General features: G+C 34.2%; 1 protein-coding gene across 5 annotated transcripts in view; it reads right to left on the reverse strand.

Annotated features, from left to right (window-relative positions):
- The window catches only part of LOC145660465 (uncharacterized), a 146,643-nt gene that overhangs the window by 34,668 nt on the left and 94,562 nt on the right, over positions 1-17,413 (reverse strand). For 4 of the 5 annotated variants that reach the window (XM_081725524.1, XM_081725526.1, XM_081725523.1 and 1 more), the window contains exons 18-23: positions 16,870-17,070; positions 15,961-16,026; positions 15,273-15,350; positions 5,993-6,118; positions 5,176-5,316; positions 4,528-4,657 (exon numbers count right to left, since the gene is read on the reverse strand). In XM_081725524.1, the coding sequence (XP_081581650.1) occupies positions 4,528-4,657; positions 5,176-5,316; positions 5,993-6,118; positions 15,273-15,350; positions 15,961-16,026; positions 16,870-17,070 (742 nt within the window). The remainder of the gene's footprint in view (positions 1-4,527; positions 4,658-5,175; positions 5,317-5,992; positions 6,119-15,272; positions 15,351-15,960; positions 16,027-16,869; positions 17,071-17,413) is intronic. The other variant, XM_081725527.1, reaches the window with a different exon arrangement.

Here is a 17,413-nt window from a genome sequence, read left to right on the forward strand (position 1 = left end):
CGGCTTCCGTGTTCTTATCCAGTAAAACGTCTAGCACAGTTTCGCATTGAATAAGTAGAAAAGAAACCTTGGCTATTTGAGGTTTTACTGTTGTTGCCGAACTGAAGGAAACAATCCCCTATCCAATAACTGAACAATGTACTGTTCAGTGATCTTTGTTCTTTGGTACAATACCTTAGAAATTTACATTTTCATTTGAACAGAGCTGGTTAAACTTCGGTGAAGACAAAGGGTACTGTTTCTACTGACTGGATTGCTTTTGTGTTTCTCGAGTAAAAAGAGAAATCAAGGTTTCATGATTGTGGCTGACCATTGACTGTACGGTTCTTTCCCAGAAAACCACCGGCAATTGTCATCTGGCAGGCCTTTGTTCAGATTGTCGAGGGGACCCAACGCGAACTGGCCTTGAACAACTCCAAAAATTCTGTCAATTCTTTCGACAATGCTATGAAATAATCCTGATGGCAGCAGATATTCTCAACAGTTCTTCTGTCCTTTATAATTAAAGCAAACAATTCTCTACAATTGTACACAAATTGGACGTTCAAACTTAGCACATCTTCAGTTAATTCCCAGTTACCAGCAAATTCACGAATACATTTCTGAACAGTGTTGTCTAGAAGGATTCAATCTCCACAAGCAACTTTCCACTGACGATGACTGACGTCTCTTCCACCATATGCATACAAAATTTTTCACGGCCTATTGCTTCTTCATACCGAAAATCATTATTTCCTGTTCATTGTAAGAAATAAGTTTTACACAAACTTAAAATTCTTCAAATATGCTACGAAATCTAAAGCTAATGATCGCATAATAATTGTAATTATCTACTTACACTCGTTTCTGAACTAGAGCAAACGAGATGTAATTTTATTTGGTATCTTGTTGGCTGGGTGGAGTTCATCTTCTCTTTTCAGTATAGAGGCTATGAGACTGGACCTACAGTTTAAGGTGAAATCCGAACACGATCATATTCAACTGCAATAATTCCAAATACGTGGAATGACGTCCAAAAGTTGTTTTCCACTCATTATTTCTCTAAATAATATGATGTAATGGACTGTCCAATAAATGGGATAGTGTTGTCTTTCTGGCGTGCTAAAAGTGTACTCAAATCAGTCTATTCATTCAGAAGTTATTGAATTAATTAATTCAGGACTGTGGTCGAAAAAGTTGATAATCCTCAATTTTATCAAAATTGAGTTAATACGTTATTATGCATTGTTGTTGACGGCAGAAAGTACTCACCCTCTTTGAGTTCAAAATTCCTAATAGAGATGACAGTACAAGTCTTTTTTATAACCATCCACATCCCAGATTTGTACGGAAAAGCTTGATTACCCTCGTTTGTCGAAATGGCAGCGTACATGAAGGATTTTGAAGCTCTTAAGGAAAATGAAGAAAATATGAGCTTTTCATCACAGAGTGAAGATGAAAGTAGTTCAATTTGTGATGACAGTGACAGGGATCCGTCTCGGACAGTGATTATGCCCGGAAACGTCTCGAATGTCTTCTAAGTACGAGGTAAGTAAAGAAATTCCACCAGGTCTTACGAGGTGAAGTGCTTTGCTGGTTAGCAAGTTTTTCCATGTTTTAGTAACCTTGTAGTTGGTCATTATAACGTTGCTATTAATGGTCTTGTATAGTTTCTATTATTACCAATATTCGGTAATATCTATATTATTGTGTTGATTGCATGTTCAGTTATAATAAAGATGTTATTTTCAGCCTGTGTGTATTATATAGTTTTTCCACATACCCTGTAAGCAATGAATTGATGAATACCCAGGATTTACGAAATAATGGAGTGTCAATATGTGAGATAGAAACTCAGCTTGAACTTCATCAAGAACGAGCACAAACTAGATAAGACAATCTAAGTAGCCACAGAAAAGCTGCAAAGAACGATGCAAATATGCATATCATTAGCTTTGACCTAAAGTAAGCTCTCCCAATACCACGAATAACGACGGAACCAGCTTTCCACATCCGCAAACTATGGGCATCATATTATATAACTTAGGTGTAAACTTTCACGAACAAAGAACAAGGATTCTTCTTCTTTTGGGGTGAGACGCTTGCTGGAAGAGGGTCTGACGAAGTCATAAGCTGCCTTGACAATTACTTCGAGAAAAATGACATCTGACATCTGAAGTAAAAAGCTCGTTGCCTTTTCTGACAACTGCGGCGGACAAAACAAGAATTGGAGGATTATAGCTTACTGGATTTACAGAGTGTCCACGGGACGTTTTGAAACAGTGGAACACCACTTTCCAGTTACAGGACACACCATGCTTCTTCAGTTGAAGATTTTGGTGTAGTAGAGACCTACATTCGAAATCATGTAATGCAGATATACATTCCAGGTACACGGCTGGACGTTTCTGAGAACTGTAGAAAGAAGCCTTTCCAAGTGTGCAACATGAAGCAAACGGATCTCCTAGCTATAAGAGATCTTAGCGAGCAGCTTCATTACTATCAGCGGAACCTCAATCAGTCTGCAAGATGTGGTAAAATTTCCATTTTCCGAGGAAAACTCATACACGTTTGAGATATCTCTATCCTGTAATATTGAAACCTGGGAGCAAGTACATGTATGCAAGACAGGAAAACCACCCAAATGAAGGATTTAGGATTTAGATGTCTGGCCTTTCGGCATCTTTGGCTATTTAGCCCGTCCCGTATGAGGGATGACGTCGCTCGGCGAGCACACTATCTGGAAAAAAGAAAAGCAAGAGGCAAGGAACCCATATGGTAGGTACCACCCCGGCATTTGCCTGATATGAATGAGGAAAACACAGAAAAACCTCATTCAAAATGGCTGCCCTGAGAAAGCTTTTACACTTTTTCGACTGAGTGCCCCACGGGGAATCGAACCCGGGACCGCTCGCACCTAGGGTGAGAGCGTTAGCGACTACACTACCACTCAAATGAAGAAGTCTCGTAAGTATTCAGAGCTTCGACCCACTAATCGTGAGAAAGCGAAAGACTAATGTCCCTGTACAATTACATACCGTCCATTCACATTCAGAACTTCTACAGTCTGAAAACCATAACGCAGCACAGTGTACAATACTTGACAATAGTCAACAAAACAGTAATAACAAAAAATATGTATTAAAAAAAAAAAAAAAAAAACTTATGGTTTCGTATATTTAAAATTTTATGTGCTTTGCAATTTCAAACTAATAATACTGCACAAAGTTTAATACTCGTCCACTCTACATAGATATAATCTATTGATCAAAATACAATAACCTCATATTGCAAAATAATAATATTCCAATGTCACTTTGACATGTGAACACGATTTCTGAGAATACTATTGTACTACAATAGTCTAATCTGTTTCTTGCGTTACCAGTGGTCGAAGTGAGACGGTATGCGGTGGTATGCCATTCCGCCTTTGGTTTTTCAGTGATGAAGGCATACCACTTCTGGTTTTTCAATGATCGAGACATACCGTCACTGAAGAGTAGATGATAAATACCTTGATAAATACCTTTGGTAAATCCATTTTTAAACACAGCAATTGACGAATAGTTTTGCACGTGAAAAGATTTTATTTCTTATGTAGAAATAATTTCTAAGTTGACAACACCGACATTATCTTTTCCCTACTTTTGTTTTTAAGAATGAGATGTCTTCAAAGAAGTTCATGTACCATACTGAATTGTTTCTTCGTTATGTATGAGTGTGTCTTCTTGCCTTAATGCATATAAATGTCGTGTTTTGAGCATTGGCTAATTTAGGGATTGTTTGCTGTGCCGGCAGATCTTTCGGGAGTTTGGAATACTATTCAGTCGAGTGGAGATCCATGAGTTTTCCCGCAGGAAATTGTTACTATAAAAACCTGGTTTTTGAGAGTTTTCGAGTATAATTCTCTATAATACAATATAAGGGAATATTCTTTTTCTTTTTCAGAAAATTGTTGGCGGGGAATCAAAGTCGTTCCGTGTCCGCCCCCGTAATTACAGAGCTCTCCAATGATTTTCAGTCATTATGTAAATAGAAACGCGATTGTTTAGGCAACATACCCTCACTGTATTTTAATATTTAGATAGATGATATGTCAAATGAAAATCATAATGAAACATACTGCCTCTGCTTTTTTTCCACTTCGAACACTGTGCGTTATCCAAGGCACGAAAACCTGTACAGATAATATACGTACAATTACCTTTATGGGAAGTGGAAAAATATGACGATCCACAAAAATTATGTTAATTACTACAATAAATCATTATCAATTTATGCAAAGAAAAAGTTCCATTACATAGTAATTTCGATGGGAAGTTCATACGGTTAGTCAGGATGCACGATTTTGCGCATTAGTTATGAGCTTTAAACTCACTTTCTGAAAATTTTACTTCTTTGAGGGTTATCAGCTTTTTCGACCACTCTCCTCAATTTTACAAAAAGAGAGAGAGAGAAAGAAAACATTTCTTTTTTTCTTATTCCGACTGTACGAACTACAATAACAATAAGTCAAAAGGTTAATAATAAGGTGAGCATGTATAGTACCTGGTAGAGAAGCCTGTTGCTGTTGACCGACGGCTGCCTGACTAGACGCAAGATGACCAAAATATCGTTGCAAACGTGGGTCACGCTGAGCACTAGAGGGAAGATGATGACCTACCATTCGTCTTAGATGCTGAAATATTTGACAAATTTTGAAATGCACATTTCTCACTCAGAAAGAAGCTATCAAACACAGACTGCTTAGAAATCAACCTGCAATTCCGTTCATATTCAAAACAAGGCACACGCAGTCAATATTGGGTCCATTCTATCCCTTCAACAATATATATAGTATCATATAAAAAAGAATGTTATCAGAAACAAACAACAGCTATAATAGAAGTAAAACAATTATGTGATTTTAAAAAAACCTAATACTACCATTATCAAAATTGAATTAACATTTTTATGTTTATTAAATCTGTTACTTGTATCATTAATAATATAATCATAGGAAGAAGTATTTATTTCCTTTATACGTAACAAAATATCTAGAACGATTGTTTTCTTCTTCTATATATTACTCTCATTTATCAGAACACATTTTACTCAAAAAGAAAATTCCAGTAGTACCTTAATTTTTCCGTTTTCTATTTATTCAAGTCAAATTTGAACATAATTAGAAACAAAAAAAAAAAAAAAAAAAAATACCTGATCCATTGGATGAGTACTACCTCGTGGAGATGGTACCACATACGAATCATGTTTTCCGTATACATTCTGCTGCTTGTTATATTGGTTGTAGGGATTCCACGGATGATTTGACACATTACCCGTCCAGACCATAGGGCGCTGGAATATAAACAATATGATTAATAGGAAATAAAATACATCACCATTTCCAGTAATACATAGAAAAATAATTTTAAAAATAATGGATAATTATTTCTGTACACAAATGAGAAGCGATTGAACAAAAGCTTCAGCTATTTCAATACGGAGTTTGCAACCCTGATTGATGCTCTTAAGAGATTTGGCACAATAGCGTTAATAACGACGATTTGATCCTGTAGAGCTATGGAGCCACCACTGGTTTTGTTAATCTCTTTCTGATAATATCCACTGAAAATAGTGGAACTTACTTCGTTACTGCCATAAACAAACTTTACGAGGTGGAATGGCAATAGATTTTCTTACTTTGACAAAAACAAAAACAAAAACAAAAAAACAAAAAAAAATGCATTCAAATTTACTAACAAACAGATTTAAAGGAGAAAAAAAAACTTTTCATACTTTTAAGGTTTTCTTTTGTTTGCACTTGAATATTATTTCATAATTTGCAATTTCGGATATTTCAATCCTCAAAAACTACACTATGGTAATACATAATATTTCTAAATATCTCCAATCAAAGTTTAAAAAATGCTAACTATTAAGAAACATGTTTAAGAAATAATTGAAAGGAGACGTAATTTTGTTAGATTGAGATATGTATTTCAAGGACTGTACAATTCCTGTTCAGACATACCTGTTCATTTCTCCACTCCCGCTGCATCTCTGCATAAAAGCATGCTTCTTGTTGCATCTGCATATATAGTTCTTTCTGTTGTTTAATCACTTGTTCTAACACGAATTTCTGTTTCGCTAATTCAGCCTATAAATAAACAGGATATATATATATATATATATATATATATGACAATTTAGATGGAATAAATATTTAAAAAAAAAAAAACAATTTGATATTAATAAAATCTATTAGTTGGGAGCAAGTGATGAAGCAAATTTAATATGAACAAATAACGAATAAATTAGGCACAAGCTAATTTTAAGGTAAAAGGTTAGATGAAAATGTAATTATGTCGACAATTATCATTGACCTCTGTTGTTGTAACAAATTCACACTACTGCCTCCATAGCCACTCCAAATTTGCTGTTGTCTTTCCCTTTCACAATTAATAAACGATGACTAAAACTTCTCAGTTTGTGAGTAACGCTAATATGCAAACTTCAAAACATTTAACAGTAACGGGTTGCATAAACATCCAGGTGAAAATATTTATTCTTAATCCTTATTATAAACACACGACGTTTCAGTCTCTGTCACGGTAATTCCTAATAGTTAAGTCAGGCTAATTGTTGTCGGTAGTTGTACTACCTCCTTCGTACTTGATGTCAAGAGATGTCCTGACAAGAAATTTGCAGACGAGATGAAGGCTTGAGGGAACAACTAATAATAGAATAATTGCATTATTATACAATTCTATTTTCATTTTGTGAAATGTAATAGAAGTTAAAGTTTCCACTTAATTTCTATATTTCCGGGACTGAGTATGTTAAGTTGTACTAATTGAAAATAATCTCACACGAAGAAAGGATTTTGCTAAGTGTAGTGTTTGTCAGACTCTTAAAAATCCTCAGTATTCGAATTATCAGAAAAACAAGAAAAATATAAAATAATATTGACCTAGATATATTCCTATAATATCAATATCCTTATTTCAGGCAAAATCATCAATTGCCTTTCATAAGGATGGATTTTAGCTTAAATTATGATAGATTTTCGGCTAATCACATACTAGCGTATTGTACTTCAATGGCAAACAATCAAATGCAAGAAATCTATGTGTTCCAGTAATCAAGCTAATAACAGAACCTTGACATAGAAAATACCTTACATACAGTCTTTCTAGTATCAATTAATTTATAAATGATCTGAAAGTGCATTGTTCAAGTCAATATTCTCTATTTACAGGTTAAATTTACCAAACTTACGGATATTATTAAATATTTGTTAATCATTTTGGTTCTTCTTCATCCACACAGCCACATTAGAAAATTGAACGCAACTGAATATGTAATCTTAGAAAATCGCTGTCCCCAGAAGAAGTTGGTATCCAGTTTTGAAAATTTTGTACCCTGTTTTTGTACAGTTTTGTAATGTATTTCCGTATCATAACTTTTTGCTCTTTTTCTTACACCTATTTGTCCATAATGGTGAAATTTGTACTATCTTCTGTACCTGATATGTACAAAAATCTTACCAACCATGTATTTATAAAATTTAAAAAGTGTATCTCCATATAATAAAAACCAATTATCACGTATCTGTTAATTTAATTTTTGTTAAATCACTTTTTAAATAATATCATTCCAGTCTTTGTCTAAATGTTCTTTTTCAGTATTATGTTTCAGCTTCTTGGCTCTTGTAAAATTTTGTATATGCATAGTTGATAAACATTCTAGACATATTAGGTACACTAACTAGTAGGAATTTTAGTATTATCGACAAACAGGCTTAAGCAAAAAGCAAACTAAGTTTATAATACGAAAATATATTATGAAACTTTGTACAAAACGTGCATACAATTTTTTAAAATTCCCTCAAACTGTATAAAAGGCGGATAAGAAGTTTATAAATTTTACCAAACTGAATACAAACTTGTTCTAGCAACAGAAGTTTTTCAAGATATCGTATTAAATTGCATACAATTTTCTAATGTGGCTGTGTGGAGGAAGAAGAATCAAAATTATTAATGAATATTTAATACTATGCGTAAGTTTGATAAAGTTAACCTATAAATAGAGAATATTATTTAATATTGACTTAAGCAGTGCACGCTGAGTTATTTACAAATTAATTGGTACATTTAAAAGGGAATCCATTTTCCCCTCATTCTGTTACAGAGCAATGTGTATATTCTCTAATAGAAATAGATCATCTGGACATTGAATCCAAACAAATATTCAGGTGGCATATAAACACAAATTATAAAACATAAAATATGAAAAAAAAAAAAAAAAAAAAGATGAAAAGTAAAAACTAGCATACTAGATGATACGAAATCATAACCTGTACACCATTAACAGAACAGTACCAGAAACAAACGGATAATACTAATAGTCATACGCTCTTGATCTAGTGAATAACGTAATGGACTCACGTGCTAATGTTTATTTTTAACCTGGGTTCGAATCTTACTGACAAAGAGTTGTTTTGAGGGACACTGAGACATATTTGAATACAAATAATTTATAAATATATATCACTAGTACATTAGAACATATATATGAAACAAAATCACATTCCTTCTCCTCTTGTCTCTAACGTTTACTCCGGCTTGGGAGATCCATATTCGATTTCCAGCGGGAACTCATGTGGTTCGGATTCCAAATTAAACAGTATGTCCATTTGTTATATAGCCTCGGTTGAAAGGAACGCTAAACCCCAATACAGCAGAGTCTAACTTTACTCTTGAACAGAAGCAATATGGAAAGATATTCATCTTAGAAACTAATTCTTTAATAATTCACACAAACAAGGATGTCATTTCTGGAGGGCAAGCGAGCAATTGCTTTCCGCCTCCCGAGGTGAGATGTATATACATTTTAACAAATAGTATAATAATATACTAATGAAAAATGTGAAACTATGTATATCAGAGAGTCTCTTCCTCCCCCACTTCTGGCCAAGCAAAACCTGAAATGACTACTGTGGACAAGGGGATCAACGTGTAAGAAAATAAATGGTCGCTAAATTTTATCAATACTAAGAAGTGCCCTTCTTGCGTATAGAAAGAGTAATAAATATAAAACCTGAAATTTGAATATTGAAGAAATTTTCCTCCTTTTCTTCTTCAAATATGGATTAAAAAAAAAAAAAAGTGAATTACGTACTTACAATGAATAAATTATACTGCAAAGCATCTTCCTATTCTACCCTTAGTAACAACTAAAAACAAAAGGAGTATCTTATGGGCTTTTATAATTACACTTTCATTGGAATGTATATCTTAATAGGGCAAGGAAGTCGAATATTTTTCCATAAACCTATTCTCCCCGCGTAAAGAACGGGCATTTTACGTAGCTTCCTTATACAGTTTCAGGGACACAAGTGCTTGATAGATTTGTTACCCTTTCGCTTGTAAGACAAAATAAAAAAGTATATATATATATATATATATATTAGTATATGTATGTAATAATTCAAAATGCTAAACTAAAATATATTTCAATCGTTTAAAAGTTTATCTTTTTCATTATTTCTTTTTATAGAACAATAGAATTTTATTTAAATACATTCGGTACTAATAAGTTTCATATAATATATTTTCAGATAAATAAAATATTTAAAAAAAAAAAAAAAAACTTCATAAAGCTAACATAGCTACAAAGTTTAACAATAGAAAGTAGTCAAAAACAACAATTTTTTTTTTTTCGTTTTTTCCAGACATCCTTGGTGATTAAGCGTGTTTTTACATTCGTCAGTTAACAGCTCTATCTGTAACACCTTGCTATTGCTTCGTTTGTTACAACTTAGAGCAATGAAACATAGAAGCTAGTCAAGTTTATTGGTTCCTGATGTAGACGATTTTTCTTTGGCATGAGGCAGGTGTTTCTTGCTGCTGATTATGTCATGATTTTTTTCTGACATACCATCAACCGTTAATACCCTGTTTCTTTAACATACTTTTTGAAAAAAAAAAAAAAAAAATCGCAGGTCATTGGGAGGGTTCGAAGCACCAATCTTGGGTTTTTATCATTTTTGTATTTTCTATGTACGCAGCTTACCATTCGACTAGTTTACCACTGAGTGTTTTTCTCTCCATGCTAGTTCTAAAGCTGTTTTCAAAAGTTTACTCCATAAACAGGGTGCGGCAGCGTTCATAGTAGGCTATTAAAAACATACCATCAGACAGTAACTGTAATTTATTTATTATCTCTTATGTCAATTAATAGTTAAAGGTATGCAATTTACTAATGTGTAAGTCATTGTCCATTGCGTGGATTACTTTTTTAATATGACTCCTGTCAAATGATGCCCCCTCTGCACAACACATTCATCTAGGCGGCGTTGGAAGCTTTCCATAACTCGGCGTAACGTATTCCCTGGGACATTGCCGACGGCAGTTCTAATGCGTTCCTTCAACTCAGGAATGGTGGCACAACGTGTTTGGAACACTTCTTGCTTCAGATAGCCCCAAAGGGAAAAGTCTGCACATGAAAGATCAGGTGAGCGAAGCGACCAGGAAATGTCACTAAAATGGGAAATTACTCTACCTGGAAATATCTGTCGCAAGAAATCCATGCAAATTCTGGCTGTATGCGAGGTCGCTCCGTCTTGTTGAAACCATAATTGTTCCATATCCACATCGACCATACCTAATTGGGGAAGAACGAAGTCTTGCAGCATCTTTAGGTAGCGTTCACTGGTGACAGTTACAGCCACACCGCTGTCATTCTCAAAGAAGTAAGGGCCAATAATCCCAAAGGAAGCAACTCCACACCACACTGTGACACGAGAACTATGCAAGGGCTTGATGTGCAGTTCATGCGGGTTTACATCACTCCAATAACGCTTATTCTGTTTATTTACTGAACCACATAACTCGAAATAGCTTCATCTGACATCAGGATGGTGTGCAACATTTGTGGATTTTGGCGAAGGAGATCACGCATGGTTAAGCAGAATGTTTCTCGTGAAACCCAATCGCGAGGCCTAATTTCCTGAACAATCTGCAGCTTATATGGGTGAAAATGGAGATCTTTGTGCAATATTCTCCTGAATGAGCGATCGGACATATCCACAGCTTGCGAATAACGACGAGCAGATATTTTTGGGCTACGCAATATTGCAGCACGAACATTTTTTACGGCTACTGGTGTCCGCACAGTTCTTTCACTTGTTCCCGGTTTGCCATTGCAAAAACAACCTGTTGTTCGAAATGCACGTACCCACCTCACAATGGCCCGTCCATCTGGAACTTTCCCATGACGTCCCAAGTTGAAATGTTGCCGAAATAGACGCTGGGTTGAAATGTTGCCGAAATAGACGCTGGGTAGCAATAACAGAGTCGTTATTCTTGAAATAACTTTCAACAACAAAGGCACGATGCTGTGCACACCACCGCTCCATATCACTGTCACACTCGAAATGGCAGTTCATTAATAGACGAATGCGGCACGAGCTGGCGCGCATTCATGCAGTACGTCATTGTACTACGCAAGTCAAATTACGCCATGAACGCTGCCGCACGCTGTATATGCAAATCCATGTTATATTATTATTATAATTCTGCACTATTGTGTCTAAAATAATTTCACGGCAGAAAAAGGGTGTTAAAGAATTTATGAAAAAATGTTTACATGTTAAGTTCGGATGATCCCAGGGTTGGAAATTTAATCTGGGATTCATACAGGTTATGCATTGATTAAGGTGCGCAATATAAAGAAAATATGTAGATATATCAGTCTGTGTCTGAAACAATTACACAAATAAATGTAGCTGTTAACATGAATGCAATTGTGGATTTTAGTTTAATATTGGTCTACGTCAGAAAAGCAAACGAGTAAAATTTCTTATTTGTTTTCATCGGCACAAATGGGATCTTGTCAAATGCGAAGCGACGTAAATGTATATAAATAGAAGCTACTGAATTCCTAATAAGGAATACTTTTGTAAGAACCCAACTATCTTTCAATCGTTGGATACTATTAACTTAAAATGCGTAAGAGTTATTTTAACATAATGGAACATCAGCATTATTCTTACATTTTAAATATTCCAATTTCTCTTCCTGACAAAGGATAGAATTCAATGAAATTTAGCTTAAAATAGATATTTTGGGTCTAATTTAAAAAGAGAACATTTTTGTTTAGTTTCACGTGCCACGATTATGCACTAAGGCTAAAGGAGACGATGATTATAAGATGGAAGGTACGGGTATGTTTGTATGTTTAATTTATATACTAATTATAGCTATTTGCTGAAGGATTTTACAGAAAATAAATTACGAAAATTGTTATGTTCTCCCGACAAAAATATCATTTTAAGGGTTGTTTAAAAAAAGAAAAAAAAAAAACTCGTCTTATGTGCAGCAAAATTTGTTCATCGTTTGGTTTATTTTCTGCTAGGTTATAATACTGACATTGCAAATAAATATAATTTTACTTTGTTTCCTGGAATATAATTCCCTCTCAACCTCCTATCCAAAAAAATAGGTCGCATGAATCACAATGTTATACCAGAAAACAGCAGAATGTTTTCAAATATTTTTGCTTTACCCTGGTGACTTCACTGGGTTCTTCATAAATTAATCTTTAGTTTTGGATCCAAGGAAGGTAACACGAATGGTATGTTACAGGGGCATTCGAATTAGCAATGAAACAAATAGCAAATAGTGTGAAGCATTGTAGTCTGTTTGTAGTTACGGTATTTTCTCTACTCCCATCACTTATTTTGTCGTTCTAGATTAAAGATATAAATAATATATCACATTTGTGACTTATAATTACCGTAATTTTCTCTATTGTAGTTATTTTGTTTGTCTACAACAAAATTACCGTATGTATACTGAACATAGATATTTTTATAAAAAGACCTTGTGTCCATCTTAAACACAAATTAAACGTAACTTTCTTACAATGCTGTCTATAATTCTTTATTATAAATTAACGAGAAATGTTACAGTTTCGGAAGTATATCACTTCCTTTCTCAGACTACTATTCCAACTGAAATCATAGATAACATAACATAGATAACATAGATGTTATGTTATCTATGATTTCAGTTGGAATAGAAGTCTGAGGAAGAAAGTGATATACTTCCGAAACTGTAACATTTCTCGTTAATTTATAATAAAGAATATAGACAGCCTTGTAAGAAAGTTATGTTTAATTTGATGTATACTGAAATATTATAATTCAATTTCCATCACTCATTGTGGCAAAAATGCAGGAAAAAAAGACAGACAAAAGGAATTCATAAGGATTTAGGGTCACTTTTTCGGACTTAATCTCTGGAAGGCAATCCCACTTTTTGTGACCAGAACTGTACAAGGAAGAGTGAGTTTCCTGTATTAGTTTGAGTACTGGAATACACACATTCTAATCTTTGATTCTTTGCCATTGAAGTACAACACATTAGTACGTAATTAGTCGAACAACTATCATAATTTAAGCTATACGCTATCACGATGAAAGGTAATCGATAATTTTGCCTGAAATATTGATAAGTATTTGAAGGACAAATATTGCCATCATAGGAACACATCCAGGTGAGTATATTTTATATTTGATGTGTTCTTGGCATTCAATTAGTAAAGAAATACATACATTATTGACTATTAAAAAATCTTTATAATTCTATTTGGTCTAGGAATTAATTCGTGCGGGTGGACAAGAGATGGCGCAACGAACGGAGCGTCCCACAGTTCCGTGTATCCACACATGTGTTGCAAACCCCTGTCATCGCGTATCGTTCGTAGTATAGGGCAGTGGATTAAAGCGTCAACAACACCAGTTTGTAGTTAAGTGAACATGGCGCAATTTGTGCCTGATAAAGTGTTTTGCGGGGTGTCCTGCTGCATTACTTTAACATGCAGAAAAGTGCGACTGAAAGTCATCGTATTTTGGTGGAAGTGTATGGTGACCATGCTCTAGCTGAGCGAACGTGTCAGAAGTGGTTTGCACGGTTTAGAAGTGGTGATTTCGGCTTGGCAGACCAAGAGCGAGCTGGACAGCCAAAAAAATTTCAAGACGAAGAATTGACAGCATTGCTCGAGCAGGATTCGTGTCAAACGCAGGAACAACTTGCAGCAGCATTAGGCGTTGATCAAACAACAGTCTCCAAACGCTTGAAATGATTCAAAAGATGTCACATTGGGTTCCACATGAATTGAAAGACAGAGACGTTGAAAGACGAAAAACCATTTGCGAATTGCTGCTTCAACGACAGAGCAGAAAGGGGTTTCTGCATCGAATTATTACGGGTGATGAGAAGTGGATCCATTACGAGAACCCTAAACGAAAAAAGGCCTGGGTGAAACCAGGTGAACCAGGTCCATCACAACCAAAACGAGATATTCACTGTGCAAAGGTTATGCTGTGCATATGGTGGGATATGAAAGGTGTGGTGTACTATGAGCTGCTGCAACCGGGTGAAACTATGAATGGAGAACGTTATCGACGACAATTAATGCGTTTGAAGCAAGCTCTGGCCAGAACACGACCAGAATGGGAGAACAGACATGATAAACTTATTGTTCAACATGATAACGCTCGCCCACATGTCGCAAAACCGGTCAAAACCTATTTAGAAAATGTCGGATGGGAAGTTTTACCTCACCCGCCGTATTCACCAGACGTTGCTCCTTCGGACTACTACTTGTTCGATTGCATGAACAACGATTTGATTGGACAGCGGTTTACTTCTTCAGAAGATATCGAAACATGCGTCTCTGACTGGATCGCTTCCAAGGATGAGGACTTCTTTCGCCACGGAATCCGTACATTGCCTGACAGATGGGCGAAAGTGGTGGCTAGCGATGGACAATATTTTTCTTAAGGTATTTATGTATTTTGTGTTTGTACTACAGCTTCAATGTGTGCGTACCAACCGCACGAATTAATTCCTAGACCAAATAATATGTTGAGTTCATTCAAACACAATCCAACTTAACTACGAAGAATCATATTTATTATTTACAATAATAGAAAATGAAGAAGACAGAAAAAATATTCTACCTTAAACCTATGCTTTACCTTAATTCTTTACACGCAAATAAAACTCCGCCTTCTACGCCTACATACAAACTAGTCGTTGGTTCATCAGACCAATTACTGAATTTATCAATGCAATTAATGACTGCCTCAAATCACCGCTGTATATATGTAGTTTATTTTACTCCTCTCAAAAATAATTAACTTCCAAACACATTTCGGGTGTTGATTAATAGTGAAGACTACTGCTGCTAAAACCTATAGTTAATGTAACATTAAGCTATTAATTTATTTCAGATTCAAGTACCTGTTGATGTTGCAGATTTGCTATTTCAGTCTGTTGTTCTGACAGCAATTTCTGCTGCTGTGTAATTAACAAGTTTTTCTGAAAAATAAATAAATGCAAAAATACATATGTAACACATACAACAAGAATTAATTTAATTTATGGCGTACTAACAGGGTGCTTAAGGCACTAATGATAGATTAACAATAATTAGGATAACGACATGTATTCAGACCGCCAGATGAAATATATCCCACATATCACAATTAGATTCTCTGTAATTGACCACATCTTGCCTGCAATTGCGAAAAAACGGAGAAAAGTGCCATTGCTAGAGGTGCCTTTTCTTCTAGATCAAAGAACCACAAAGGAAACTTGGATCGTCAGGAAGCCAAACGACGTATCAAAATCATATTCTTAACATTTACGAGACACCAATGAGTTACATAACAATAATACTAATACTACTACTAATAATAATAATAATGAAAAAGAAGAAAAATGAACAAATTTTTTGTACAAATATTATTAACAGACAAGATATGTGAAGATTAACCTTCTCTAATGTTAAGATCATAATATATCACAATTAATGTATCGATGAAATATATATTAATAATAGCCTTTCAAAAAATAGGTTTAAGTATTCGTTACTCAAAGCTATTGCTTATGCTACGTTAAGCTAACTATTTACTTCAAATTCAAATACCTGCTGCTGTTCAACATTTGCTATTCCAGTCTGTTGTTTCTGCTGTTGTGTAATCAACATGTTTTCCTGAAAAATAAATAAATAAGTCTAGAAATATATGTCTGAAACGAATATTATGAGCTTAACACTTAGAAGATACCAATGAGTTAAATATTATTATTATTATTATTATTATTATAATAATAATAATAATAATAATAATAATAATAATAATAATAATAATAATAATAATAATAATAACAATAACCAGTGGCGTATTTAGGGGGGTGGCTTCCGGGCTTAAGCCCCCCTCGAAATCTTACTTAGTATAGTAAATGAAATATCTTGCAGAATTTTCACATTTCCAGGCAAAGCCCCCCCCCGAAAGTTAGCAAAGCCCCTCCCGAAACAAAATCGTAAATACGCCACTGACAATAATAATAATAATAATAATAATAATAATAATAATAATAATAATAATAATAATAATAATAATAATAATAATAATAATAATAATAATAATAATGGGAACAAATTTATCGCATAAATATTAGTAACCGTTAAGACTAATATAATGAGTACAATCCACGAAAATGCATCATGTATTACGAAATATAAAATAATAGCAGTCTTTCAATGAGTATGCTAAAATAGCATTAAAGCAAGATACGAGGTGCATAGCGGTAATTCAACGACGTGAGTTAGAAGCAAATTAGAGTAAAGTTAATTATGCTCAAAACCACCACAATTGCATAAACAAAATGTTAATGAAATAAATACTAAAATTATCTTCTAATAAATACCTACAAATAATATAGTACAAGAAATTAATTGTCGCAAATAAGAAATTATTATTTATACATATTTTAAGACAAATCAACACTTATCTGAATCTATGCAAGACATTAAATATGATTAAACTGCTATTACCGTCCTTCGCAATTCTTCTTGCTTCTGCTTAGCGAATTCAGATGCCCTCTCTTGGAGATGTTTTAATTCATCAGGTAACCGTACTGGTTTTCTATTATCAGCCAAAGATGCTGGTTGGGCATTGTCACTCAAAGTTACTGGCTGGGTATTGTCACTCAAAGTTACTGCTTTTACAGTTTCTTCCGTTGGTAAATTCTCTGTCTGCATATATATAATATTTAATGTTACTATGCTTCTCTCTATTACCTGTTTAATCTCTTATGGATTAACTAATACATAAAAACAATTACAACTGGTAAAAATTTTTCGGTGGCCAATGTCAACGGTTCATAAATGTAATATTAGTGTATAGAATCAACTATTTTCTTTCATCCGTTGTTTCATGTCAATAAACTCAGTCTTTCATACCAATCGTCTCTTTAAATATAGCTCACTGAAAACAGTGGTATCAAAAAAATTTGTAGCATACGTTCTATTTCCTTAGTTTTTATCATTCTGATACTTAGTGCTTGCTCACACTGAATGAAAGGTAGTCATACATTGT

This window comes from Thermobia domestica, chromosome 9 (genome assembly GCF_964235325.1).
Source record: "Thermobia domestica chromosome 9, izTheDome1.hap1.1, whole genome shotgun sequence".
Lineage (NCBI taxonomy): Eukaryota > Metazoa > Arthropoda > Insecta > Zygentoma > Lepismatidae > Thermobia > Thermobia domestica.